Consider the following 27618-nt stretch of genomic DNA (forward strand, 5'->3'; position numbering starts at 1 on the left):
CCCGACCCACCCGGGGGGGGGTCCTCGTACCCCCACCCCGACCCACCCGGGGGGGTCCTCGTACCCCCCACCCCGACCCACCCGGGGGGGGGGTCCTCGTACCCCGACCCACCCGGGGGGGGGTCCTCGTACCCCGACCCACCCGGGGGGGGGTCCTCGTACCCCCACCCCGACCCACCCGGCCCCCCGGTTGAGAGCCGCCGCTTTCTGGCCACAACAGCGGCATGCGGCTGCCTCTTGCCAACCCCTACGGGTTCGTGACGCAACAGTGGGGGGTGGGGGAGTGGGGGGAGTGGGGTGGGGTGGAGATCCGTGAGCGGCGGATCCCGCCACAGTCGCTGCAGCGCTTCGAGGTTCGTCTCTCTCCTCTTCACGTCTCGGCCTCTGGCATTGAGTCGCGCCCACCTCGTCGTGTGCTGTCCGGGAAAGCAACTTGGAGCAGTCTCTCTCCCTCTCTCACTCCTGTTGTTGTTGTTGTCGCAGCGGCGACGGCAGCGGCGTATCGAGTTGCGTAATTAGTTCCGTTCGCAAAGACGGGACATTGCCACCATCTTCACACAACACCGTGAGCCACCAGGTACAATGTCCGTGTGCCGTGATGCGCTGGCTACTTCTACAGCCTGTGTTTCAACGCGTCCAGGGAGTTCGCGCGTGCTGTTGTTTACACGACCATACTTCACCTCGCTGTGTCGGTAAGGGGTGGTGAATGCGAGCGAGCAACGGTAGAACTTTGGTCAAGGACATCCATAGTTGTACTGTAGTTGTTCCCACGTGCTATCCACCCCCCCCCCCCCAATCGCCTCCTTCAACCCGCCACTGACCGTCGTGATGAAGTATGGTCAAACAAAATTAACCGGCGTGCTCGAGTCGGGCTCTCATCCAGCAGTGGATTAACCAAAAACAACAACGTTTTTAAAGTTGATCGCGAGCTTCTTGGCAGGGGCTTTTGTGCGGTGTTCAGAGCGCGTTTGGCTGTAAGCGCAGTCATTTGTTTGGCATAATCAGAATCTTGCGTTGTTCGTAATCTCGGGGAAAAACACGTTTTTCCTACATTGCTGGGCTCTTGCGGTTTGAACACAGCCCGGATGCCATTGACGTGTCGGTACAGGTAGCGCGTTAAGAGGTTTAGTAGTTGACTTGTAACTTGCGTGTGGAAAATGATGAAAAAAAAACGAGACACGAACGCGCAACGATATGCCTCGGGGGTTTTTTTTTTTATACGGCACCCTATTTATAGAGCACCTTTGCTCGAGGTCTACCACGTCAATCGTCAACGAATCGTCAAACACGACGTGACACACACGCCGCAGGTCAACGCGAATGGTGTCTCGCTATGGAGCGTGGCGGGGGCTGGGTTATTCATCCAGCAGTGGATAGCCACGTGGAAGCACTTCAATACCGTAGGTTCATCTTCACAGTGCACGTTACTAACGCGTGACATTTGAACAACCGGTAACCGCTAATGCACATTTTTTTTTGCCACGCATTGAGGAATGTCCCAGCAGGTGAAACATACAAGTTTTGAACTTTTTTCGACTCAAGGATGCGAAATGAGCTTTCCGTTATGAACCACACATTTGTGCGTTTGCGCGTGCTGTACACTTAAACCATCCGTCCACATATCCCACTGCGATGTGTATTATGCGCTCGGGTTCCACTCGAAATTTCACTTTGTTATCTATCAAGCTCAAAGGCACGTTCGTTATTTTACCTGTCAGCCTCGAGAAGCCACCGCGAGTTGACAGACAGCAACCTCCATGTGTAACCGGTTTAACAATTCACTACATCATGGGACCACCTTTGCCAGTATCACAATATAATAATAGGGTTTTTTTCCCTTCTTTCTGGCAACAAAACAGGTTGTATTTCGATTTAAAGCTTTCGTGACTGCAAGGATTCATCTTCTTTGGTTCTTTCGGTAACCAAAGAAAAAACACAGGTTGTGTTAAGATGTTAAAACACCAAACTGAAACCTTTTACGAGGAACCATGTCTGCATGAACCACAATGCCTGTGGTCAGAATGCAAAAAAAAAACACACTCTGATCATATTTGGCATTGCCCTTGAAACTGATTGGTCCACACCAGAGACAGCCAAAAGGCCATACATATATGTCGTAGTGCAGTCTAGGCCCGCGGGCCACTGGCGCGGACCCCCTGGTGGCTTTTAGTGCCCCCACCTCCCTACCCCCCTGACGTGTGATGGGGGCTTCGGTTGCTTTTTGTCCGTAGCCTGGCCAAGTGTGGGCCTTCCGAGAGTTCAAACTCAACGGCGGTTATGAGCGGTCTTCAGTCGTCCCAATGTGCGCCGCCGCTTACCGCTCTTGACTCGAATTATTTGCGGGGCAATTCGCGGCTTCCCCATTGTTGGCCCTTTTGGAGATGGAAGCGTTAAGTCGTGGTCCGGTTGTAGTCCGTTTACCATCGAGCTGGGTGAAATGTGCCCAGCTGTGTATGGTCATATAAACAAGCAATGTGTCTTGAGCCCCCCCCTGCCCCCCCTCCCCATTGTGTGCGTGTGGTGGCGATTGAAGTCAACCCGCCCACGTCCGTGGTAGCCACGTGAGTGGCTGCTGGCAGAAGTGATGATATCCGATTTAGTATTCGGGTGGTACAGACGTCTTGTCACCCCCAATTAATGTACCCCCCCCCCTCACTTTTTTTGTTAGCATATTAATTTCTGTTTTAAATCAACCTTACTTGAAAAAAAAATTGGTTTAGAGATTTAAATGTAGGTCACAATACATCTGGACCACCATGAACGTTGATCACCGTAACCGTGACCATCTGTCACGGTCACCGTCGATGCGCCATCGCCAGCGACGGTGGCCTTGAGAGGTCACGCAGAAGTCCTTCGGGGCCTTAGCCCCGTGTTTAGGGTGGCGGCTGGGCGCAACGAGGGTGCTGTGTGGCCGTTCAGTTTCGTGACTCCGCCATCCGAGTGCTGTCCTCCCACGCACGGCCCTCCTCTAATGGGACGACCTCAATCTTAACCCTCCTCCCCCCTGACTCAGGCTTCTCCTGGCCGGGAAGCCAAATCTCATTTACGTCTTGAGTTCACTCGAATGGCCCCTTAGCAGGGGGTTTTATTTCTTATTTCGGCTTTTAGCGCTCTAATGGGGTCATATGTGGATTCAGATTAACGACGACCATTTCACCTCGATGGTGGTATTGCGTTTCACGTAACACGAAACCCTGTGACAGGACACAAAGCAGCCACCGCCACCACAATGCAGTTCACAAACAAGGCGTCTCTTCTTGTTTTCTCACGCTGCTCCACTCTGGAATTCCCGCATATCGCCTGTGTCGGTTCAAGCAAACGAGTTAACCCTCATCCGTTACATCTTAGGGGAGTGCTGTCTGCTGCTGGCCACTTGGCGTTTTGGGCCTGTGCTCGGCAACCGTGATATAAACACTCTACTGTACACATCACACACGCACAACAAGCATGAGGAGACCTGTTGGGGCAAGTGCTGTTAGCGAAGTAGCACCTATGAAGGCCCGCATGGCACACTCTGGGGTGGGTGGCCAACATCACGACTGTCTCCTTACTGGCGACGTTTGCACATCGCACCAGGTACTCATTTTAAAACGGAATCGACCTACAGGAGGTCCGGGATCGGTTCAGATACCCGCCACTTGGCGTTGGTCGCCGTGAACGGGAATCGAACTCGGGTGGCCGGGTTCGTAGTGCAGCGTGCCAACCACTGCACCACCGCTCCCCACAAACAACAACAACAAACACGCAGCCTGCGACGTTTCAGCAAATTGCCCTTCTTCATAGCATATGAGTGAAAAAGAGCCTATTGCCCGAAACGTCGACTATTACCTATGGTTAAGCCATGTGTGTTTGTTGAAGTACGGAGTTAGCCTGATAACTTTAATCTAAATTGTCTTATGGTTGTTATTGTTTGACATGCATCCCACTGGGATTTTTGCACACAGCATTGATATACGGTGCTTTTTTCTGGAAGATTTTGCTGGTTTTTTTCCTGGATTCTGTTGCGCGTCGTCACTCGAAGATGTTCTTTGTGCATGTTTTTGTTTGTTGCGGTTGCACCCGAGTCAAGAGCCGCATGGCTCACATGGCTATGCCTAATAAATGAAACTAAACTAAAACCAGAAAAAATTAACTAAATAATGTATTTTTAATTCGCGCTGAGTTTTGGCTCATTGTGCTTGTGCTTCACTGTCAGCGTGGATAATAATTAAATGGTTTAAAATCTGAGCACACACGGCCGTGCTGTTTATGAGTCCCAGAGTCCACGCGTGGGCCGCTAGGCCATGTACGTTATTGTACTACGTAAGAAGCTCGATTACATTGCGACAACTCGTAGTCATTTGTGGGGAGGGGGGGGGTCAACTTGAGCTAAATTATTGCAACGCAACGCTACCACACCCAGGGACTGGCCCGACAACATTACTCGTGATGCGTTTGGAATTTGGGGGGTCGGTATTTGTTTAGTCAAATTCACCCGGGGAGAAAAGGGTAACTCTTCAATTTTGATTTAAAGCTTTTGTGACTGCAGGGATTCATATTCTTGGTTCTTTCGGTTTCCCTTCTACGTGACTTTACCGAAAGAACCAAGAATATGGTAACTCTTCAGTTAAGATCTCGGAGAATCGTGGGCCGGTAACTCACGGCATTTAGAATACAACGGGAAATAAGAGCCTCCCTTCCTCTCTGTGTGCGGGGAAGCGGTAGTGTAGCGGTTAGCGCACTGTGCTATGAACCCGGTGACTTAAGAGTTCGATTTCCGCTCATGGCCAACAGCGGTGATGATTATCTGAACCGGTCCTAGCCCTCCCCTAGGTCGACTCAGCCTCAAGCGAGTACCTGGTGCGGTGTGTAAACCTCGCCACTGGGGAGACAGAGGCGGTCGGGCGTGGTGCTGGCCACCGACCCCCTCATGTGCCGTGCCGGCCTAACAGCACTTGCCCCAACAGTGTTGTGAAGATTATACGTGGGATCTTTGTCTTTGTATCTCCTGCTTGTAGCGGGGAGCGATAGCGTAGCAGTTAGCGCGCTGATATACGATCCCGGCGACCTGAGTTGATTCTCGCTTGTGGGTAAATCGCTCCTCTGAATCGCACAAGTAGTAGTCGTAGGTTTCGATTTAAAGCTTTCGTGACTGCAAGGATTCATCTTCTTTGGTTCTTTCGGTAAAGTCACGTAGAATGAGACTAAAATAATAAATTGATAAAATAAAATAACACAATAATATTCTCATGAATGTTATATATATTATTGTTATTTTATTTTATCAATTTGTTATTTTATTCTCATTCTACGTGACTTTACCGAAAGAACCAAATAAGTCGTAGGTTTGTCACAATTTTATCGGTTTTAGCGTCACACTTTTCCGGAAACGAGTTAATGAATATCTGATGCAATATTTTGATTCGGCAGTCATCAAAATTTCCAGGTATTAAATTCTGTAGTCCTAGGCTATAACATGAAAAAAACACTTCTTCCCAGCAATCTTGGGAGACAACCATCTTTCATTTTCGTTTCGGAATTAATAAACCTGATTTCAATTTCGGATGTGGCATCCGTGAAACCCCCACGGATGCAACCTTTCATAGACCCAGGGTCACAAATGATAACGTTCTAAATAATTGACCCGCAACATTGGGGCGGGCGGGGGGGGGGTAAACATTTATGAACAAACATTTTCTCTTTTTGCCAAAACTCATCATTCTGGCCCTGTTATAACATGGCATACTGTTCTCTACTCTGGTATGGTATGGGTGCATAAAAAAAAACCTAAACTGCTTTGTACTGCAATTTACATGTGCTATTTCTGGTCATCGCCCCCTGTTAAAAATACGTGTTTATATTCGACATTTTTGCTGTACCTCGGGTATGTTGGAGCTCTGAGGCGCATGAGGCAAATCTGGCTCTGCCAGCTTCCAGTTGGAGGAGAGGGGGGGGTACACTGCCCCCTACATTGTGTCAACAGAGACAGAAATGTGATGACTTGTGGGTGAGTGAGCCTTTCCCTTCAGTACACAAAAGGTTCGGTCTTCCACTTACAGAGGAATCTCGCTGTCGGAACATCGCGAAGTGGCCCAGGGAAGTTTTTGAGAGACGAGTTTTTCGCTTTGTTGCTCGTGTTCTCCAATGTGACGCTAATTCATATTACGGTTACGCGTCGTATGATTTTCTGCGTTGTATGAGGATCCGTATCTTTAAATGGTGTAGTAATGGCAGCTCGCCAGCATTGACTTGAGCAAGCCCGACTCTGCTGATGAGAGACTGTGCGTCAAAACAGGTCCAGAGAGATTTGCTTTTCGTGAACCAACGCTGCAGACATTATCCACTCCCAGAAGCCCATTGGGGCCCGATGGGTTTTGTGTAAAAAAAAAATAGAAATAATATACGTTTATATTTAATAATGTGGAGAGACGGATATATGAAAAAGACCGATTGCCCGCTTCTTGTTTGGATGCTTGTGTGCTCCTCGGCGATGCTCACGAGTGCTTCGCGTTGTGCGGAACTTGACCGAGTGTTGCCTCATCGTGTGTGTGTGTGTGTGCATGCGTGAGTTTTAGTTCAAGGTATCCTGGGTTTCTCCCACATGTTGCCAAACACCCATGAATGGAATCGGCTCAATGTTACAATGCACCCTCCTTAAACAGTCTTGAGTCTCGGTCAGCCTTTATCGGTTTTAGCATCATACTTTTCCGGAAACGAGTTAATGAATATCTGATGCTATATTTTGATTCGGCAGTCATCAAAACTTCCAGGTATTAAATTCTGTAGTCCTAGGCTATAACATGAAAAAAATCACTTCTTCCCAGCAATCTTGGGAGACAACCATCTTTCATTTTCATTTCGGAATTAATAAACCTGATTTAAATTTCGGATGTGGCATCCGTGAAACCCCCACGGATGCCACCTTTCATAGACCCAGGGTCACAAATATAGAACTTGCCAGGGATAATTAAGGGGAACTATATCGTTTGTCTCCAGGGCACTCGAAATTACTGAAAGTTAATCAGATCTGGAGACATCCAGGGGGCAGCTTTTAGGGGTGGCTCATAATGGTTAGGTCAAGGTTCCTATGTGCATTATTTGACAGCCTAGGTACGTGGAATCACATGGGGGGGGGGGGGGGCGGCACTTTAGGCCAGGTTGGGACCGTGCGTAGGGACCACTTGAAGATTTTTGGAACACAGGTGTGGTCTTTGCAGAACCAGGTGTGATGCATCGGGACAATGTAGGACCAAGTGGGGACTTAGGTCGAGCTGTGCGGACCCATTATCAAGCTGACGCCTATTATGGGATAAGATTTGAACAAAATAAATCCATAGACAAGTCACAAACACACACTTGCTGTACTGCCCTTATCTCGGCTCAATTGCCTTCATAGTCCAGCGGGTTGGGGTAGTTTCGCAGCACATGACGATATCTGAGTGACTTATTTGTTAACCCCTGCTGCTGCTGTTTGTTTTCTAAACAGACCGCACATACCTCGTCTGTTATTGAGCAGCAAGTATGAATGTGCCTCCTCCAGACCAGTTCGGAAATGACTTCAACAAGGCTCCAGGTGAGTTGCACCCCCCCACCCCCACTCCTCCGTCCCCCCCCCTCCCAATGGTCTCACCTTGAGTTGTCCAGTCTCAAGTGCCACGTGCAGGTGGATAGATGGATAGAGGGGAAATGTTAGAATCAAAATCGTGATTTATCCTTGAGAAATCCAATGAGTTATGAAGCTTTTTTTCACAGATGTCCAGTAAACTAAGTTGTAGATTTGTTTTGTTATGCTTTCACCCGTAATGGTCAGCGGAAATGCGTTGTGAGTTTGTGTACACTGTTGCTTTTCGCGTTCAGCGGGATCCCACAGTTTTTTTTATGGAGTGCTCTTACCAATAACATCCTGTAACCTGGCAGCTTTTGCTTAACAAGCCTGACTGCTGATGGGACCCAGAAAAATCGAAACCTGCTGTTGGATGATATTGGTCTGGAAATACAATAAATAGACTGGTGGACTAAAACATATTTTATTCAATTCTAGATTTAAAGCTTTCGTGACTGCTAGGATCCATACTCTTTGGTTCTATTGGGTAAAGTCACGTAGGTATTTTATTTTTTACCTACGTGACTTTACCCAATATAACCAAAGAGTATATTTTATTCATTTATTTAACCGTGGAAAGACACAATGGAATTGTGCTCATATAGGCTTTAATCTGTGCTCGATATTAGGCCTCGGCAAGGTAAGGTAATTTACCTTTTTACCGGGTAAACGGGTAAAGGGTAAAGGTGTCGACATGCCAAGGGGTAAGGCAAAGGGTAGGGTAAAGGTCGCTAGGAAGAATTACCCGGTAGGGTAAAGGTGACGCAAAGTACTAACCCGGTAACTACGGTGCCTTGTTTACCGCTAAAAGCTCCGTGGGCGCAGTCCGTGGCCTACATTTAATAAGTAATATTTTAGACAAAGCTTTATTAAAAACATGCCGTTATGAAATGTACCCTACTAGTAATGTCAGAACTCCACGAGTCCACGACTCCAGGAAGTGGCCCCGAAGCTTGCCACAACGTAAGGGACCGTGGCCAATTACAGCCAACGTAAGGGACCGTGGCCAATTACAGCCAACGTCAGTTGACAGTGGACAATTAGACCCAAGCCGAAACATAACAAATAAAAAATAATGTTTAAAAATATTTTTTATTTTATTTGTAAAAAACAAGTTTGTAGTTGAAACCACATTTGGAAGTGGGTTAAAATTAAGTTACAAGATTTGAGTATGCAACAACGACAACAACAATGACAACATCAACAGACAGAGTGAGTTAAAAGAAAGTGTGTAAAATTGGAATCATTGAGAGCATTCTATATGAATAAAGCGCTCTACCTAGCATTTACCTGTTATAAACCTTTTTCATGTGTAGTACCCCAGTAATTACCCTGTAATCGAGTAATTTGTATGGGGTAAGGGTAAAAGGCAGGGTAAAGGTAGGCTCGTTGCTTTGAACCTTAAACCTTACCTGCTGAAGGGTAAAAGGTAGGGTAGAGTGATTGTTTTGTGGAAAGGTAAAAGGTAGGGTAAAGGTAGGCTCGTTGTTTTTACCTTTTACCTTACCTTGCCGAGGCCTACTCGATATGTCCCGATAGCTGTGCGTCCCACGCTATTCAACGTGTGAGCTGTGTGGCTTCGTTATTGATTTAAAATGGAATTTAAAGCAACATTCAAATGCGTCTGTTGAACTAAAGGGCAGCAGTACCGCAGTGATGTCACCGCAGTGATGTCACCGCAGTGATGTCACCGCAGTGATGTCACCGCAGTGATGTCACCGCAGTGATGTCACCGCAGTGATGTCACCGCAGTGCTATGGCGGCGTCCCTGAAAGTCACGGTGGCATTAATCTTAGCCGGCAGCCTTCAGCCTTGAGTCGAAATTCCATATTCTGATGGGTTTTTAAAATTCCTTTTGAGGATGGTCCTACTTAACCCAAGAAAGCCTCACGAAGTCTCACAACTATTTTTCAAAAAGGGTCCTGCCAACTTTTCACAGTAGGGGGGGGGGGGGGGAGCGCGATGGTTGCGGGGTACAATTACAATTCAAGAGTTTTCCAGTCACCTTCTTCAAATATGACAAATTTGGACGCCGGCACCAGGGCACAATGTCTTGCTTTTGCAAGTAACTTCGGAATCTTTGACATCCACTTTAAAGCAGATGGCCCGTAATTTGTATTGCTAATAGGCCCCCGCAGTATTAAATCAAGGCGTCCACCGGAATTCGAAATACCAACTTGTGCAACAAGCGGTGAACACGCTATGCACATGACAACAAGTTGACTTCGCACAGAGCGAGCGGCCTTGACCTCATCATAAACATCGAAGGGATGATGATTACGATGATAATAATTCAACTCGCCCTGCGACCGGGATTGTGAGTGAACTTTCCCACCTGCCCTGCTGTAGAGTCCAATGTCTATCATGTGATGGTGAAAGCAACTTAAATGCACTTGAGAGCTCAGGTTTAATTACAGGCGGCTGCTGCTGCCTGGATATAGGCTGCTGCTGCAGCTGCCTGGATACGAACCCACGATCTCAGTTGTGCCGGCTCGGCGATTTGATCTCTGGAGCCACACAGGCCGGCCACCTCGGTTGGGAAGGTGTTTGTAGAAATTCCTAAGGTGGTCAAACTGGATCGCCGAGCCGTTTCCGTTGCGTCCCAGGTGGAGCGCCGATGGGGGGGGAGAATCCGGGGCCACATGGGTATGCCCATCCGCCCGGTTACCTCCTGCAGGGCCCGAACGGCCCTCAAGCACCACCACCGCCGTATGACTACCCCAGGCAGCAACTGCCTGGACACCCGGGCTACCCAGGCCACCCGAGCTACGCGGGACCATTGGTGGGGCCCAACCCTGCAGCGGCATACCCACCAGGCCCTCCGGAACCACAAGGAGGTGAGCTGTGTGGCCGGCCGCTGTTCCCCGCGATGACGTTTTATTTTATTCATGAAAGTGATATATACTCTTTGGTTCTTTCGGTAAAGTCACGTAGGTATAAAATAAAGTAAATCACGACGTTTCGGGCGCAACACAAGCGTCCATCATCAGGTGGGAAAGCCGTGGTCTGCTGCTGAGGCAGACTGTTATAAAAGGTTTGAAATGGGTGTAGCTCAAGGGTCATAAAGAAGTGGCCGGGGCTAGTGATGTTAATGTGATAAATTAGCATGTAACTGTAAGATAGGAGAGCGGCCTCCTAAACGAGGGCACGGATGTGGCTATGTTAATGTGTGGGATTAGCATGATGTTAATGTGAGACATTATCATGTAACTGTAGAAAAGAAAGTGATATATGTGAATAATAATCATTGGAGTTGGGCACATTTCCCAATTATAGGACAACAGAGCTTGGGGTCATTGTTGGTGCTGGTTCTGGCTGCTTCGCCGCTTGTGTGTGTGTGGTCTTCTGCATGAGCGTGCGTGGTGGTGGCGAAGCGGTCGTATTAACGTGCGCTTGCACAGCGGAAGTGGGGAGCGCTAGTGCAGCGCGCTAATCGCTGCACAACGAACCCCCGGCAACCCTGATTCGATTCCCGCTCATGGTTGCCAACACCAGTGGTGATTATCTGAACTGGTCTTGGGCCTCCCCGAGGTCGACTCGGTGTGTAAACATGGCCCACCCACCCTCCTCATCCCTGCCTTCATTAGGCGCTCGCAAACAAGCACTTGCACCCAACAAGTGTGTTAAGGCTATGATCCTTTGTCTTTGTGTGATTTTGTTGCAGCGAACGCCGGGCAGCCACTGCCGCCCCAGTTGATGCAGCCGCAGGGCTACTTGATGGTGCCCAACGTGACGGTGGTGCAGCAGCCCCTGCGCACGCCAGACCCCGTGGCCGTCACGTGCCCGTCGTGCCAGCAGCCGGTGGTCACAAAGACGAGCACCTACCCAGGCTTGCTCGCCTGGCTCATAGTGGGCGGATTGTTCCTCGCCGGCCTGGTGTTGCTGATGTGAGTCGTCACGCGTTGCCTCTGCGTGTGTGTGTGTGCGTGCGTGCCTATGTATGCGACGCTCGCACACATCTTGCAGAACGCCAGGTGGTTAAAACGCAGTGGGAGCATCTGCAAGTCGGCTCAAGCAGTCAACCCGTGGCACCTGAGTCCGTCCCGTGTCCTCCTGCCAGCGAGCCTTCGACAGCGATTCCCCGTGCGAAACGAAATCAAATATTGGGACCCCCACCTGACCGATTGGCTCGTCCCCTGAACTGATAATCTAGTTACGCCACGAGCGGGAATCGAACACGTGTCGCAGGGTTCGTAGCGCGCTGAGCGCGGCGCCACGGCTCTCCACTTCACTTGGCACACGCGTGCTGATTGCTCCCTCTACTGGCTCATAGAGGTACTGTGGGTTTCTCCAATAATGCTGAGCAATCGGAAGATGTGCACGGTCATGTTGTCATAGTTATCGGTGGGAATTGAGTATTAAATCAGACCATATGTATATAAATAAATAATGGGTACAGTGGTGGTGCGGTGGTTAGCATATTGCTATCAGTGTCAGATTCCCGGCCATGGTTGACATCAGTGACAGGAAATATCAGAACAGGGATAGGTAACTGAAGCATTTTGTTTCAAATATCACGACACAACATTCATACAAAATGAAAGCATTTGATACCATACAAATTGTATTGCATTCGTGCGATATTCTTGAACTTGCCGAGCAGTGGCACGGTTTGTTTTTACTCCGCCCTTGGCCTGCCTCCGTCTCTCCGCCACCTTTCTCGCCCAACACCCACTCCCTCACCAACCCACCACTCGCCCACCCACCACTCGCCCACCCACCCACTCACTCACCCACTCACCCACTCCCTCACCAACCCACCACTCACCCACCACCCACTCCCTCACCCACCCACTCACTCACTCACCCACCCACCCACCCACTCCCTCACCAACCCAACACTCGCCCACCCACCCACTCCCTCACCAACCCACCACTCGCCCACCAACCCACCACTCGCCCACCCACCCATTCACTCACCCACCCACTCACTCACCCACCCACTCACTCACCCACTCCCTCACCAACCCACCACTCGCCCACCCACTCTCCGCCACCTTTCTCGCCTTAACTTCCGCCTCCTCTCTCTCCACCACCAGACCGCTGCTCTTCTGCTTCGTCCCCCTGTGCATCCCCTCCTGCCACGACGTCCGCCACCGGTGCCCCAACTGCAAGGCCAACATCTACACCTACACGCGCATGTGATTGCCTCCGCCGCCTTCCCACGGAAGGAAACCCGGACGGCGGGTTTGACCCAAGGCTCGTAAAAAAAGAAAAATCACACTCTACGGCACGATTTCTACAGAGAGCATATCTCAACCTTGAGAGTTGTTGGTTCAAACTGGCGATTTCGCACCGGTGATCGATTAAAACTTCGAATTGCACGCAAACGACGTTTTATCTGTCACTGAAAGCCTCGTGGCTGCACCAGTCAGGTACTCCTGGCATCTTTTAGATCTGCCAATAACACTGGATTTTTTGTGTGCGCTCAGGTGCGTGTGTGTGTATGAATGTGTGGCCATCTAAAGGCAATTGCTATGCTTGTTTATGCAGGAATACCTCGCCGAGGCTCATGACTCGTTTACAGGAGTCTCCTACCAAGTTTTCACAGTAGAGGGCGATGGTTGTCATGTATATTTCAACAGAATGCTTTGCGGTGTCATTTTTAAAAATTTTTGGTCCATGACACCAGCACATAAATGCAAATGACGTCAAGGCATCGACTCTTGCGAATTACATCAGGGTATCTTTAACAACGTTCATTGTGAAGCAGACGGTGCATAAGTTTGCAATAAAAAATGGCCGCAGTGATAACCAGGCCTAAAAAAAGGTGTTTGAAAGTCTGATGAAAATGTTCGTCACGGCTGCTGCAGGACCCCGGGGTCCATAAGCCTCTGGCTCTCGCATGAGCTGCGTTGCGACTTAATTTTATGTCTGTTGAAGGCGAACGATACGGCAGTCTATTCCTCTCGACGAGCATCTACACGATGCGCTAATCAAAGTTTAAAAGTTTTGTTTCTTCTGCGCATTCGTCCTCGCTGCGCTTGGACGACACGACAACAGAACGATCCGCGCCAGGTGGGTCGTGGCGGTTGTGTGTGGTGGGACGGAGTCGCCAAAAATAAATTAACTAATTACGATTTTGACCTCCGTTTTATTGCGGACCCCGGGGTCCCGCCTTAAGGTTCATATGGCGATCACGTCGTGATGTGATGTCACTTCCGGCAACCGTGCATCCTTGTGATGTCATATCCTGTTGCGGTGCTTTCCCATGACATGGCTTTCTGAAGGAATGTGGGTGACCGGAGGTGGTGAGGGCGGGGGGGGTCGAGCAGGATATGACATCGCAGCCATCGGTGATTGGCCCAGTCCTCTGTATCGCCACGCGGTCGCTAGAAAACGGCAGCATGCGACGCTGCACAGCAGCAGTGAGGGAATGGCCTCGGTGACGACGTTCTGCTTCAAACATTGCTGCGAGTGTGTGCACCTTATGTGGGCAGCACGCTAGCCACCAGGACCGATTTACACTATCAAAAACGTTCGATTTACCGCTGCGGCTGCCCAGCCGAGGACCTCTTTGTAGGGAATTGTTTACCGTGGAGTACCGTCGCCTGTAAAAGCAGGCAATGAAGTCAGTCCACTATGATGTCCATTAGCTCGTGGTTGCGTGAGTGTGTGACACACAAGCCACCTGTGGGACGTCTGCACGTTTGCTTTTTCCACAGTTGCACGTGAAAAAGGTCACGGTGTGTTTTTATTGTTGCACAGCCATGCTGAGTAATGTGGGTACGCATGCGGTTTTGGATGGCGTGCCAGTCTTTGTCATATTTACCAACCACGAGTTTCTTTTTAAAGGTGATTCTTCGCACACACACACACACAGGTTCCTCCCTCGCTCTACGCGGGTTCGGTTTGCGCGATTTCGCGCTGCATAATGCGGCTAACCGATTTATACCCAAAATTCAGAATAGCACGCGGTTTTAATTAACTCGTATGCAGCTATGCGGTCGGACGTGGGGGCGACATTGTGCATGTATTGTGTGCGCTACATGGCAGGCAGCTGTCTTGCACAGGTAGAAGCACAGAGACGCGTACAAAAATACATTGTTTGTGTACTGCGTGCGCTACACGGCAGGTAGCTGTCCCGCACACAGATAGACACACAGATATATACAGAGAAACAACATTGTGTGTTCACTGTGTGTGCTACCCGTGCTCTTTCACTTTACGTGCCTCTGCTACGGCTGCCGCCGCAGATCGAGGAGAAACCTGTGTTGTTGTCGAGGTGGTTTTTTTTGGGGGGGGGGATTTCTGATGCCTCCGCCGCCTGGTGATATAATCAAAATGTAGTTTGCCTAATGCGTTGGAAGTGTTCAACGATATACATACATGGCAGCGTGGAACACAGTTATATACGGAGGTTTGCCTTCTGAATGGACTGATGGGGGTACGGGGTTAAGTGCTGTTTGCAAGCACCTGTTATGGTTAGAACCGTTGAGGCCAGCACCACACCTGGTCTGCCTTTGCCTTCACGATTCTCGATGTTGATACACAACAGCCATTAATTTTAGACCGGTTAAACCCACACGGGATCTATATTAAAATCAGTTGCCAAAAATGCCGCTGGTAGAGGGAGAGAGGTGGAGGGCGGTGACATCGTGGAGCCTAAGCCGCTTATTGTTTCAGAGGTTTGCGGTTCAATCCCCTGGCCACCCTGGCGAATACTGCGTTTGTATCGACCATAAAATACAACTGCGTTTCGTCCACATCGCAGTGGACATTGAAAGGTCCCGTGACGTTCTCAGAAAGATGGCACGGCCATGTAAGCGCCACGGGTGAAAAATCGGCCAAATTTGAATGGTTAAATAATCATTATTTGGAATGACCAATCGTAGCATCGCCCTCCACTGACAAGACTCGTGCCCGCTTGCAGGCCAGTGCTGCGTCACCACCTGCTTCACAGGGACAGCTGTGAATCAGGGCGTCCCCTCGGCTAAAAGACGATAACTACAGCTGCGCATTGCGATGATCGATTTGAGATGTGATGTAAGGCGCACCCAGATTAAGGGGGCATTCCAGCGCCCAATCACTGCAAATCCTTATTCCTCCGTGTTGTGCGCGACAAATGAACCAAACTCGGGCAGATTGGGGGTGGGGGGTGGGGGCGTGGTCAGAGTGCAGTTGGACACATTTACTGCCGCTCTCATGTTTCACAACATTAAAAACACGTAATAAAGATTCGTTTTTCTCTTTCCGACGGCGGTGTTTGTTTGTCCGGACGATATAGAATCGCACGTGCACTGCGGGACACGCGTGGCCGCGTTGTGGGCAGCCAGTGAAAGGGAGGGAGCATCTGTTCGTGTACCCTACGTGCATCTGCCCCGATTTCTTTTTCAATCTCTCCTTTAATTCTAACACTTCGTCTCCCCGTTTACTCCACGACCGCTGCCTTTTAAAATGTCCTACTATAGTCTTAAACATATCTTCGTGGCCTTGCCACCCCGCCCACTCCCCCACCTCATCTCGCCTCTCTCATTGTCTTCCATTCCCCCCCCTCCTCCTCTCGTCCTCTTCGTTCCCAATCCTCTCTCTGTCCCTAATTCTACCTGTGCCCAGTACCGTTCACGGGCCCACTCCCTCCTTGCAACCTCTCCATTTGAATAAACTTCCCTTGCACATTAAGCAGCCCCCCCCCCTCCTTAACCTCCTCTGATAAATCATCGCCTCTATTGCCCATAATCTTCCCTCCTCTTGCCACTCCGCTCATTCCCCTCCCTCCCCCTTTCACGGTCCCCAAGTACCCTACAACGTTGTCACTCATTCCTCAATCCTTGTACGCCCCCCTGTCAACTGCATACACTGTCGCCTACCCTCAAGTCGACCCCAGTAACCTAGCTGCCCGCGCTGTCGCACGTCTCTTGCCCCCACCCGTCCGCTGCAACCCTGCGGGAAGTCCTGCGAATCGAGGACAACAGTCGCCTTGCCATTCATCAGGACCTCGCGAACGTCCCCTTGCCATCGATTAAAAGTCACGCAAGCCCCTTTTGGACCCCTACGCTTGAAGTCACGCAAGCCCCTTTTGGACCCCTACGCTTGAAGTCGCGCAAGCCCCTTTTGGACCCCTACGATTGAAGTCACGCAAACCCCTTTTGGACCCCTACGATTTAAGTCACGCAAGCCCCTTTTGAACCCCTACAATTTAAGTCACGCAAGCCCTTTTTGGGCCCCTACGATTTAAGTCACGCAAGCCCCTTTTGGACCCCTACGATTTAAGTCACGCAAGCCCTTTTGGACCCCTACGATTGAAGTCACGCAAACCCGTTTGGACCCCTACGATTTAAGTCACGCAAGCCCTTTTGGACCCCTACGCTTGAAGTCACGCAAACCCCTTTTGTACCCCTACGATTTAAGTCACGCAAGCCCTTTTGGACCCCTACGCTTGCAGTCATGCAAACCCCTTTTGGACCCCTACGATTTAAGTCACGCAAGCCCCTTTTGGACCCCTACGCTTGAAGTCGCGCAAGCCCCTTTTGGACCCCTACGCTTGCAGTCACGCAAGCCCCTTTTGGACCCCTACAATTGAAGTCACGCAAACCCCTTTTGGACCCCTACGATTGAAGTCGCGCAAGCCCCTTTTGGACCCCCGTGCGCTTCCCTTTCAACAATGCAGATTTAACTCCTGACGACGCTTGGAGAGCTGAAATTGAGTTCAAAAGAACTCGCAAACGCCTTGTGAAAGACGCAACGCAGAATATCCCTGGGGTTTGATCTTCCACGAAGCTCGTGGTCCACCCTAAACTGCATCCACTGCACAAACCATGGCAGCAGATGCGGATACCCGATGCACAAATGGAAAAAATTAAAAGTCTTAAGTGTGCAACGGTGGTCATCCGGAACAGACATTGCAACGTATAACGAAGCAACGTATAACGAAGCAACGCCCGATCCACCAATAACGATGGAGCCATCGCAGCGACACATCTCCTCCGCTGTTGACGCAAGTTGTCTGGCTTGACCACCTGGATGTGAAATTGTCGCCGTTGCTCTGCATCTACATCGGCCATACGAACGAAGTTGATTATTCCATTCTATCATCGTTTTGTGAGCTTTGCCATCAAGCGCCTTGAGTGAAGGCGCTGCATATAAATATAAATGAGATTGTATTCTATCGCTAGGGGAAGCACTGGCTCGGAGATCGTGAAGCACCAGTCGGTTTTCCGTTTCCTCTTCGTGAAGCTACAAAAAGCACGCACGAAGTCCGTGAGTCCGTCCTGTCACAGGTGGCTTCACGCGTTCGGGGGTCCTCCAGTGGCGGTGCTGGTTTAGTAGGTGGGGAGAGGGGGGCGAGAGGGGGGGGGCGGTGTGGGCCTTGAGCAGATATTATTTGTGGGCCCTAAAAGAGATCGACGGTGTAGATGCGATGAGATACGAGAGATGCAAGCGAGACCGATGCAGGGACATGAGAGATTTAGACGAGGTAGAGGCGGAGTTCAGTCAGAGAACGTGCAGACAACATTATGCAGGAGAAAGATGATTCAGATTTTTTTGAAATGTTAATTTGCGTTGTGTTTATTAACTTTTTGGATTCGAGCTGATATTTGTTTCATTCCTATTGGTCATTGGTTATGAATCCCAGGCCCTTCGCCCCCCTTGAGCCTCTTGAGGCCCAAATAATGTGTACATATGTTGAACTTCTTTCGCACCGTACGTAGCCAATGGTGCTAATCGGAGGTGCGGGGGGGGGGGACAACATACTCAAACACAAAAAGCAGTTCTAAAAGGAAGGCGTTATCGTTTTAGATGACAAAAATGTGCTTTGTTTGCTTGTGCCTCGTGCCGCCAGCAACTGACTCAGGGACCTCGTAGTCATCTCGGTGCTTAGCGATCGTTTATTACAACGCTTGCTAAACAAAAAGAAAGCAGTCAACTTCAGTCTCTCCACAAAGAAAGAAAGACAAGCAGGTGCAGTGGGCCGGGTGATTCAAGGGTCAGAGCGCTTGGCCAGCACTAACTGAACCGGTTTCTCAAGTGTAGTGAGTTGATGGTCTCGGCTCAGGTCACCAACGATCAAAATAAATGAATATGAAGTCCATTGGTTTATTTTGTTACGTTACTTTGAATCAAAATCCAGCTTTTATAATGAAAACTATTTTTAGTTGGAGTGCCATGCGCTAAACCATTTCTGCAGCAGGGTGATGTAGGAACAAAAAAACGCCCCAGCAACACGCACATATAAGGAATGAGGTCACTTGAAGTGATCCCAGAAGTAGTTCTGTGTCATCAGCTTCCGCGGGTCGTTCTCTCTGGGACAGTCCCAAGTGGACACTTTTGTCCCAGAACGTGATGCGAATAGCACAACCGATAGTGAATTGAGAGAAATACACGTTTAAAAATAAATGAAGGGCTTTTGGCTGTGGGTCTGCTGGGCCAGACGCGTTTCACATCCTTGCAGTTTGCTCGTCTCCACCACCCCGGTCATCATCGCAGCAGCAGCAGCGGCGGCTTTTGGCTGTCCATCGAACAAAGGACGATCACCGCATCGCGCGCTTTCAGGTGCGCTTTTGTGGCCGTCTGGAACGCTCTTCCTTTTGATATTTAGAAGCCACCTGGAGCTACGCACTTTGAAATTATCTCGATTGAAAACTCATTTCTTTAGAAGTGCTTTTTGTGTTTAATTCGTCGTCTTCCCCCCATATATCCGATTAGCATGGTTGGCTGCGTACGGTTCAACATACAAACGTCAAGCCATGGACTCCTACACTCTTTCGTGACTTACGGACATTGCAAAGAATCCGAATCTTTACTCTGAGGTTCTTTCGGTAAAGTGACGTAGAAAATAAAATCAAATAATAATAGAATTCGACGTTTCGGTTGCAACACAAGCAACCATCATCAGGTAAGAATGAATGATAACACACAGACACGGGAAGAGCATAGGCAGACACACATGCAGAGAGAGACACACACAAAGACACACCGAGCGAGACAAACACCAAGACACAACAGTCCTGTTTGTCTTGGTTTTATCATTCATTCTTACCTGATGATGGTTGCTTGTATTGCAACCGAAACGTCGTATTCTATTATCATTTTATTTTCTACGTGACTTTACCGAAAGAACCAAAGAGTAATCCCTGCAGTCACGAAAGCTTCGAATCAGAATCTTTATTTATCCTGGAGAAATCCGATGAGCTATGAAGCTCTTTTTCACAGGATATCCAGTAGGGGGTGGGTAATAAAGAGTTTGTTTCATCGTGCACGCTGGTAACTAAGATACCCATGCACCTTCCGCAAGTAACACAAAACAAAATCAACCGCCTGTGTATCCACGTTTGAGTGACGTGCCTGTATATCCGAAAGCGTCCGCGTCCTGCCCTTCAACAAACAGGGCCCGATAAGGCTCTTCAAGGTTGCTGTGTGTGAGAGTGGCGAGCCCTTCCCAGCAAACGACTCAACCCATAAGCAAATTTACACAGCGCACCCCAGGGAGGGTCTTTCCCAGTCGTATATGGCAACCAGACGACGCCGCACACCGCCGTTGCCCGGTGCTCGCGATCCCATTGGCACGATCGGGCTACGTACGGCGCCAAAGAAATTCAACGTACATCGCGCCGCGGACTAAATAAAAAAAGACAACTTCCACGCGCCGTCTCAAAGCGGAGAGAGGTGAACTCGCGTGAAACGCTCGCCCCCCCCCCCCCCCCCGACCAGCGTCCTGGGGAATTTGCGTTGCGACCGGGCCTCTGCGGCGATACATCCCAATCCATAAACGTTCGTCAGCACCTCGGTGAGCAAGGTAGGCCACCGTGCGTCCACGTTTGTTGCGCCTTCGCCCCCCCCCTCCCCCCACCCCACCGGGTTTGTCCTGAGCGTTGAGCAATCTCTTCCCTTGAGCTTTTGCCGCGCGCTACTGCGGGGAAACTCGAACGACGGAATTTGATCTCCGCCCGCATCTTCAGCAGTTGACGGAACGTAACGGTCACTTGTCTTTTTTGTTTCATCGAATCATCATTCACACGGACGTTCGAATACGTGCGCGTTATGATGAATAAACACGGCGGACGACAGCAGATCGAAGTCGGGAGCGCTCCTTCAAAAACAACTAACAATTCGTGAAAAAGTAGTAATGTGCCAAACGAAGTAGTTGTTTTTTTTATTTGCTTAGATATACGGACCAGAAAACGTGGACATTGACGAAGATGATGGAACAACAGTTGAACAAGAAGCACGCATATGGGCAGGGCAGACACGTTACCAGAAAGTAATAATCGCTAGGAGGTGGAGTGTAACGACATTGGCGACAGCCAAAGGGAGAATACATGCCCGAGAGGACGTCCATCTACCGTGCAGATGTAGTGCTGCGAATCTGCTCGTGTGCTGGAGCTTCATGGATTGTGGCATCGCAGTGAATAGATCATGGGCGGCGATGCCGGTGATATGTAGTCCGTGGCACCATCCACCTTGCGGGATTGCGGTCATATGAGGTCGTGAATTTCGTGAGCAAAGCAGCAGGGGTGGACATTTTATCGCCGTTTCGTCGACGAAAAGCCTCGTTAAACTTGAGCGCTTCAGTCGAAGCGGCCCTGTCGATTCCAGTCTCTCCGCCCGCTCCGAGGAGGAGGGAGTAGCGGGAGGAAAGGTAAAACTCGACCGTTAAGACCACGGTGCCTTTTCACAGGCGCCGGCGATGACGGCACACGCCACGGTCGGTGGGCACGCTCATTACGAGAGACGACGGAGAGAGGAACGGCTTTTTATTTATTGATTGAAAACTCACTTCTTTAGAACTTGCCATTTGTTGCGTTTAGTTTGCGTGTACTTCTCCCCGCGCACATCCGATTCGCACGGCTGCACTACGTACGGTGCGATAGAAGTTCAACGTCCGTCCGACCACGTCGCCGTCTTCTGTGCGACAGTTTGCAGGTGCGTGGTCGGGTTTAAACCCGGTCTGTGCTCACCTATAACCAACAACAACAACAACAACAACAAAAAGGCACTGCACGGTTGTAGCAGGTGTCACGGAGAGAGCTCCGTTTCCCCCCTCGAGGGAGTTTTGCCTGACCATGATTCTTGTGAAGCCGACGTGCTCCCGTTGCAATGAATGAGCCCATCGAGAAAACCTCGTGGGCGTCCGCACGCGACCACGTGTAGAGCATGCACGATTGGCGTGATGCTGTAAGATTCGGCTCACCGGGATTTGCAATTCGGAGATCTCCCTGCAGTTGAATTCGATCTTTCGGCAGTTAAAACGACGGCTAACCGGGTAAAACGACCACTGTTAAAGTCGATCAACAGTCGTTTTTGGATCGCCGCCGTTTCCAAACTATTTTTTTTTTAATTTTAACCAAGTAAGACCCACCCATTATTCTTTGGGTCTTTCGGTAAAGTCACGTAGATAGGTTCATCATGACGACCGCTTGCGTTGCGATCGAAACGTCCTAGTTTTTTTGTTTGTTATTTGATTTGAACCTATCCACGTGACTTTACCGAAATACCCAAAAGAATATGAATTCCTGCAGTCACGAAAGCTTTAAGTCAAGACCCACCCAGTTATTCGCTCTTCTTTTCAGAAGCGACCCGGCCACAAATAGGTCAACAAAGTGGCTTGTCACGTGGACACTTAGAGCAGACCATCAATCTAAAAAACGCGTGTTTATGAATGTGGGAGGGGGTGGGGAAATTGTAGGACCCGGACAAAAATCCACGCGATCACGGGGCAGAGAGAGAGAGAGAGGCACGCAAACTCCAAATATACAGCAGGCGTCAGGTTCGGGACCGACCGAATCCACGACCTTCTGCATACCAGGCGAGGGGGATAACATCTCATCACCGTGAAGGCTAACGCTCCCCCCCCCCCCCGTGGTGCGTGCTGAGTGGATGCAGCCAGAGACAGCGATGGCTTCACCAAACCCACAGCCCAACCACGGGGACCCTTCCAAGTCCAGCGCCCCCTACCCTACGCACGCGCCTCCCATGGAGCAGCGGTCCCCATACCCGGGCCAGGCGTGGGGGCCCAACCCAGCCATGGCGCACCCTCCGGGCGCTGCGGCATCAGCGCCGGCAGGAGGAGGAGGATGGGTTGTTGGTGGTGGTGGTGAGTCGTTGCGAGCTGCCGAGGTCCTGGTGAAATCACACCCGGGACATGCGGAGAGGGTGGTGGTGGCCCCAAGCAATGCCCATCTCACAGCCCCCGCGCTACAAAACTATGAAGGAAACACATTTTTATTTGAACAAACTTATGAAACTAAACTATTATTTTTTTATATTCTTTGGGTCTTTCGGTAAAGCCACGTCATCAGGTGAAAAAATATAGGGGGAGAGCTGCTGAGGCAGGGAATTTTTGTTTTCCTATATTTTTTGCTGCCTCAGCAGCTGTTCCGCTATATTTTTTTCACCCGATGACAATTGCTTGTGTTGCGATCTAAACGTCGTGATATATTTTTTCTATCTACGTAGCTTTACCGAAAGACCCAAAGAATATGAATTCCTGCAGTCACGAAAGTTTTAAGTCAAGATTTAAACTATTTTTTTTTATTTTACCAGGTAAGGCTCACTCAGCTATATATATTTTTCAGAAGCGACCTGGCCAGCACAAATTATAGCGCAGGGAAGTGTCTTATTACGGGGGAAATTCCTAGCAGCCAAATACTCGAAACGCGCGTTGATTCTAAATGTGGGGGTAAAAACCGAAGGACCCGGATACAAATCCACGCGGCCATGGGGAGAACGCGCAAACTCAAAATACACAGGCGTCGGGATCGAACCATTGAGCCTCCTGCATTCCGGGCGAGGTAGGTAACGCCTCGCCACCGTGGCACGCAAACTCCTGGTAAGCCATGGATGGTCACCACTCATCCAAGCTCTAAACCCACGACTTCCGAAACCCGCCACGAGAGGCGGATGCTTCGATCGTTGCTGCTGCGTGGGATTAAGCAAAACTGACCGGAGTGGGTGGTTGTGGCCACCACCACCACCAGCCAACACCACCACCAGTCAACACCACCACCACCAGTCAACACCACCACCAGTCAACACCACCACCACCAGTCAACACCACCACCACCACCAGTCAACACCACAACCACCAGCCAACACCACCACCACCACCAGTCAACACCACCACCAGCCAACAACACCACCACCACCAGTCAACACCACCACCACCACCAGTCAACACCACCACCAGCCAACACCACCACCAGTCAACACCACCACCACCAGCCAACACCACCACCACCATCAGTCAACACCACCACCACCACCAGTCAACACCACCACCAGTCAACACCACCACCAGTCAACACCACCACCAGCCAACACCACCACCACCACCAGTCAACACCACCACCACCACCAGTCAACACCACCACCAGCCAACACCACCACCAGTCAAAACCACCACCACCAGCCAACACCACCACCACCACCAGTCACCACCACCAGTCAACACCACCACCAGCCAACACCACCACCAGTCAAAACCACCACCACCAGCCAACACCACCACCACCACCAGTCACCACCACCACCACCACCACGCCCGGCCGCCTTCGTCTTCCCAGTGCCATCCGCCAAGCGACGGAGGTGCCCGACTCTCCACGAGACTGCGGCGATTCGTTTGGAGGACTTCTCCGCCGTCGTCGTCGTTGCAAATCGTTCGCGTGTGCGCGTGCGTCAACCCGCGACAACTTTGTTGTTGTTGTTGTTGTGTGGAGCAACAGCAACAACGATCGATTACCGGGTGGAGGGTTTAGCGCAGTGGGTGGGAAACCGGCGGATTCGGAGCCGCACGCGGCACTTTACGCACTCCTTTGTGACGTAACGTGGCACGCACGCAAGTATTTATTTATTTATTCGCATCGCTTTGCGGCGCTTTTAAATATCGATTTTTGTTTGTTTGCTTTTGGGCGAATTCGCGAAACAGAAATCGCTCTTCTTGTTATTTTTTTGTTGCCGATTTCCCCCCCCCCCCACCGCAATCCCCGCCCCCCACCTGGTTCAGTGGCCCCTCACGCCTCGTCCAGGGGCCCCCCGTTGACAAAGACAATCGGCGGGTGCAGGGAGCAGGGAGCAGGGGGCGGGGCGGGGGGGGGCAGGGGGTGGGAGCAGGGGGCAGGGGGCAGTGGTCGTTTTGAGCTGTAACGGTGGCGTCGCGGTTTGCGCACTCCTCTTGAGAAGCGCGCCACTTGAGTTGTTTGAGTCCCAAGCCACGGCGAGGATATCAGTGGCGAAGCAGAACCGTGGCTGGGTCCGTTAGCGCCTGCTCCGGACTGTCACCACCCAACCCACGACCACCACCACCAGCACCACCACCACCAGCACCAGCACCACCAGCACCACCAACACCACCACCACCAGCACCAGCACCACCACCAGCACCACCAGCACCACCACCACCAGCACCACCACCAGCACCACCAGCACCACCACCAGCACCAACACCACCACCAGCACCACCACCACCAGCACCACCAGCACCACCACCACCAGCACCACCACCAGCACCACCACCAGCACCACCAGCACCACCACCCCACACCACCGTGCTTGTGCGGCGCCGGCAGCACCCCCATCAACAATGCGAGCCAGCGATCCCCACCGCTCGTTTCGTTTCCAATAATTCGGCTGCACCAGGAGCGTAACTCGCGTGGGGAGCAAGGGGGGGGGTGCCCCGCCCCCATTCCTCCCTTCCTCCCCCGGTGGCCAAAGCTACGAGTTGGGGGGGGGGCCTTGACAACCACCTTAAAATGATGTTTCAGTGTTCAAGAACAACAACTTATTTAAAAAGCGGTTTGAATGTATTTGTAACGACAACGCTGCCATCTCATCTCCGTGCAACGTTTCGTTTTAACTTAACTGGAGCGGCAGAGTAATATTGCAAAGAGGGTACTGCTGTCGTGGCCGCACTTTGTGAGCGTAACGAGGTGACTTGGGCAGAGAGGAGCCGAGACAGACAACAGCCGAGGTGCGAGCGTGCGAGACAAATTCAAATATTTGGGCCCTCACCTTGACCGACTGCCGTACCCCCTGAGCTGATGATAATGTCGTCACTAAGCCACTGAGCTGATGATTATGTCGTCACTACGCCACTGAGCTGATGATTATGTCGTCACCACGCCACTGAGCTGAGGATTATGTCGTCACTACGCAACTGAGCTGCACGTTCGGGCAACGCCACCCACCGGTCCCCCTCGCTCCCCCCCCCGCCCCGCCCTTGCTACTACGCCGGTAGCGAGTGACACGTGCACCGGTGATGCCGTTCTCTGTCATTTGTGTGGTGCAGCGCCGACGACGATGACGTACCCGACGCAGACGTTCGTGACCCAGCCGCAGGCATGCACGCAGGTGCCCGTGGTGCCCGTGATGATGCAGCAGCAGCAGCAGCCGCTTCGCTCTTCTTCCCCCGTGCGCATCACCTGCCCGTACTGTCACGACGAGGTGACCACCAAGACGAAAAGGCGCGCCGGTGCCTACGCCTGGTCTGCCGTGGGCATCATATTTCTGACCGGCTGGTTTTTTATTCTGTGAGTCTGCGTTGTGTCCGTGTGTCTCATCTCAGTCAATCAACCCATGGCACCTGGGTCTGACCCGTGACATCCTCCTGCACCTAGCCTGGCACAGCAGTCAACCCATGGCAACACGTGGGTCTGTCCCGTGACCTCCTCCTGCACCTAGCCTGGCACAACTGTCAACCCATGGCACCTGGGTCTGTCCCGTGACCTCCTTCTGCACCTAACCTGGCACAGCAGTTAACCCATGGCACCTGGGTCTTGACCCGTGACCTCCTCCTGCACCTAGCCTGGCACAGCAGTTAACCCATGACACCTGGGTCTGTGCCGTGACCTCCTCCTGCACCTAACCTGGCACAACAGTCAACCCATGGCACCTGCTGGGTCTGTCCCGTGACTGGCTCCCAGCAGAAGAGCCTTCGACACTTCACGTGGCCTCAAAGTGCACCGAGCCTGGCACGAACGCCGTGACGACTTCACCGCCACTTAGCGGCAATTGTTACCGGAGCGGTGGTTTTGCAGTTAGCAGTTAGCGTGCTGACCCCGTGCCCCCGACTGGACACGTGTGAAAAATATTTTTTATCGCTCGTCGGACTCATGCAGTAAAAATCAATATTCGAATTCTGATGCTCTGCCCTCTCCCCACGTCGCCTCTCGCCCCGCCGCGCCCCGCCCCCACCAGGCCGTGGCTCTTCTGCTGGATCCCGCTGTGCATCTCCTCCTTCCAAGATGTTCACCACAAGTGTCCCAATTGCAAGACGCACCTCTACACCCACTCGCCCATGTGATTGCGGCGGCCGCCTTCACGTGAGCCCACGGATTGAAGTCGGCCGAGCGTGGGGAGCAAGGGGAGCCTTCTCCACCGCCCCCCTCCCCCACCCCTACAACCGCTCCGTGCTTAATTTGTGTTTTTGATGATTTACCTTCGAAAAAAGATCTGGCCATGTCTCGCACACCCAGAGAGGGCATCCCCAGGGGGTGCGCGACACCCCAGCTTAAGAACCACTGGATTACATTTCTTGTTTTATTTAAATTTATGAATGATGTACTGACTGGTGAGCACTTTAAATTTCGTTGTACTGGTGACAATGACAATACAGGATCTATCTAGCTAACCATCTATCTGGATTGTGTTCACTGCACTCACAAGATCGCGTGTTGTCACGATCCAGGGACAGAATAAAACGTGCCTTGTGCTCCCACGTGTGAAGTGATGGTTGATCTTTACTCCCATCGGTCGGGTTGTAGCCACACAGCCAGTGGGGGATTTCGTACCATTGGGGGGGCTCTAAAAGCCACAATATTTTTGAGGTTGTCCTCCCTTATCGAGGCAATACGTGAAATCCTTGTGAGATCTATAGATAATAGGTGTAATATAAAAAGGTTAACGAGATGAAAGGAGAGATGCTTCCGATTAGCACGGGTTGGCTACGTACGGTTGCGGAAGAAGATCAACATATGTGATTCCGGACATACAATACCCTGGTGTCTACAAACTAAGTTGCCTCTGTGGTAGTAGTTACATTGGAGAAACCAAACGCCATATCTCGGACCGCATTCGTGAACATAAAGCAGACCTTAAACACG

At 51.0% G+C, this 27618-nt stretch overlaps 2 protein-coding genes across 6 annotated transcripts; both read left to right on the forward strand.

Moving 5' to 3' along the window:
• Nucleotides 1-273: 273 nt before the first annotated feature.
• Nucleotides 274-15776, forward strand: LOC116956817 (lipopolysaccharide-induced tumor necrosis factor-alpha factor homolog). 3 transcript variants are annotated; one of them, XM_032978674.2, is made up of 5 exons: nucleotides 274-353; nucleotides 7466-7552; nucleotides 10189-10419; nucleotides 11247-11469; nucleotides 12622-15776. In XM_032978674.2, the coding sequence occupies exons 2-5, from the start codon at nucleotides 7501-7503 to the stop codon at nucleotides 12725-12727; spliced, it is 612 nt and encodes a 203-aa protein (XP_032834565.1). In that variant the 5' UTR covers nucleotides 274-353; nucleotides 7466-7500; the 3' UTR covers nucleotides 12728-15776. The 3 variants fall into 3 exon arrangements, with proteins under 3 accessions (XP_032834565.1, XP_032834556.1, XP_032834573.1); XM_032978665.2 differs by lacking the exon at nucleotides 274-353 and adding an exon at nucleotides 360-577; XM_032978682.2 differs by lacking the exon at nucleotides 274-353 and adding an exon at nucleotides 574-692.
• A 3621-nt stretch (nucleotides 15777-19397) lies between these two features.
• On the forward strand, nucleotides 19398-27233 carry LOC116958635 (lipopolysaccharide-induced tumor necrosis factor-alpha factor homolog). Of its 3 annotated transcripts, none has more exons than XM_076052545.1 (4): nucleotides 19398-20318; nucleotides 22406-22616; nucleotides 25806-26046; nucleotides 26714-27233. In XM_076052545.1, exons 2-4 carry the CDS (start codon nucleotides 22418-22420, stop codon nucleotides 26817-26819), a joined length of 546 nt encoding a protein of 181 aa, XP_075908660.1. In that variant the 5' UTR covers nucleotides 19398-20318; nucleotides 22406-22417; the 3' UTR covers nucleotides 26820-27233. The 3 variants fall into 3 exon arrangements, with proteins under 3 accessions (XP_075908660.1, XP_075908653.1, XP_075908667.1); XM_076052538.1 differs by lacking the exon at nucleotides 19398-20318 and adding an exon at nucleotides 20482-21445; XM_076052552.1 differs by lacking the exon at nucleotides 19398-20318 and adding an exon at nucleotides 20482-21161.
• Nucleotides 27234-27618: the final 385 nt, after the last annotated feature.

The sequence above is a fragment of the Petromyzon marinus genome, chromosome 3, assembly GCF_048934315.1.
Source record: "Petromyzon marinus isolate PM22_M1 ecotype Great Lakes invasive population chromosome 3, UKy_Petmar_22M1.pri1.0, whole genome shotgun sequence".
Taxonomy (NCBI): domain Eukaryota; kingdom Metazoa; phylum Chordata; class Hyperoartia; order Petromyzontiformes; family Petromyzontidae; genus Petromyzon; species Petromyzon marinus.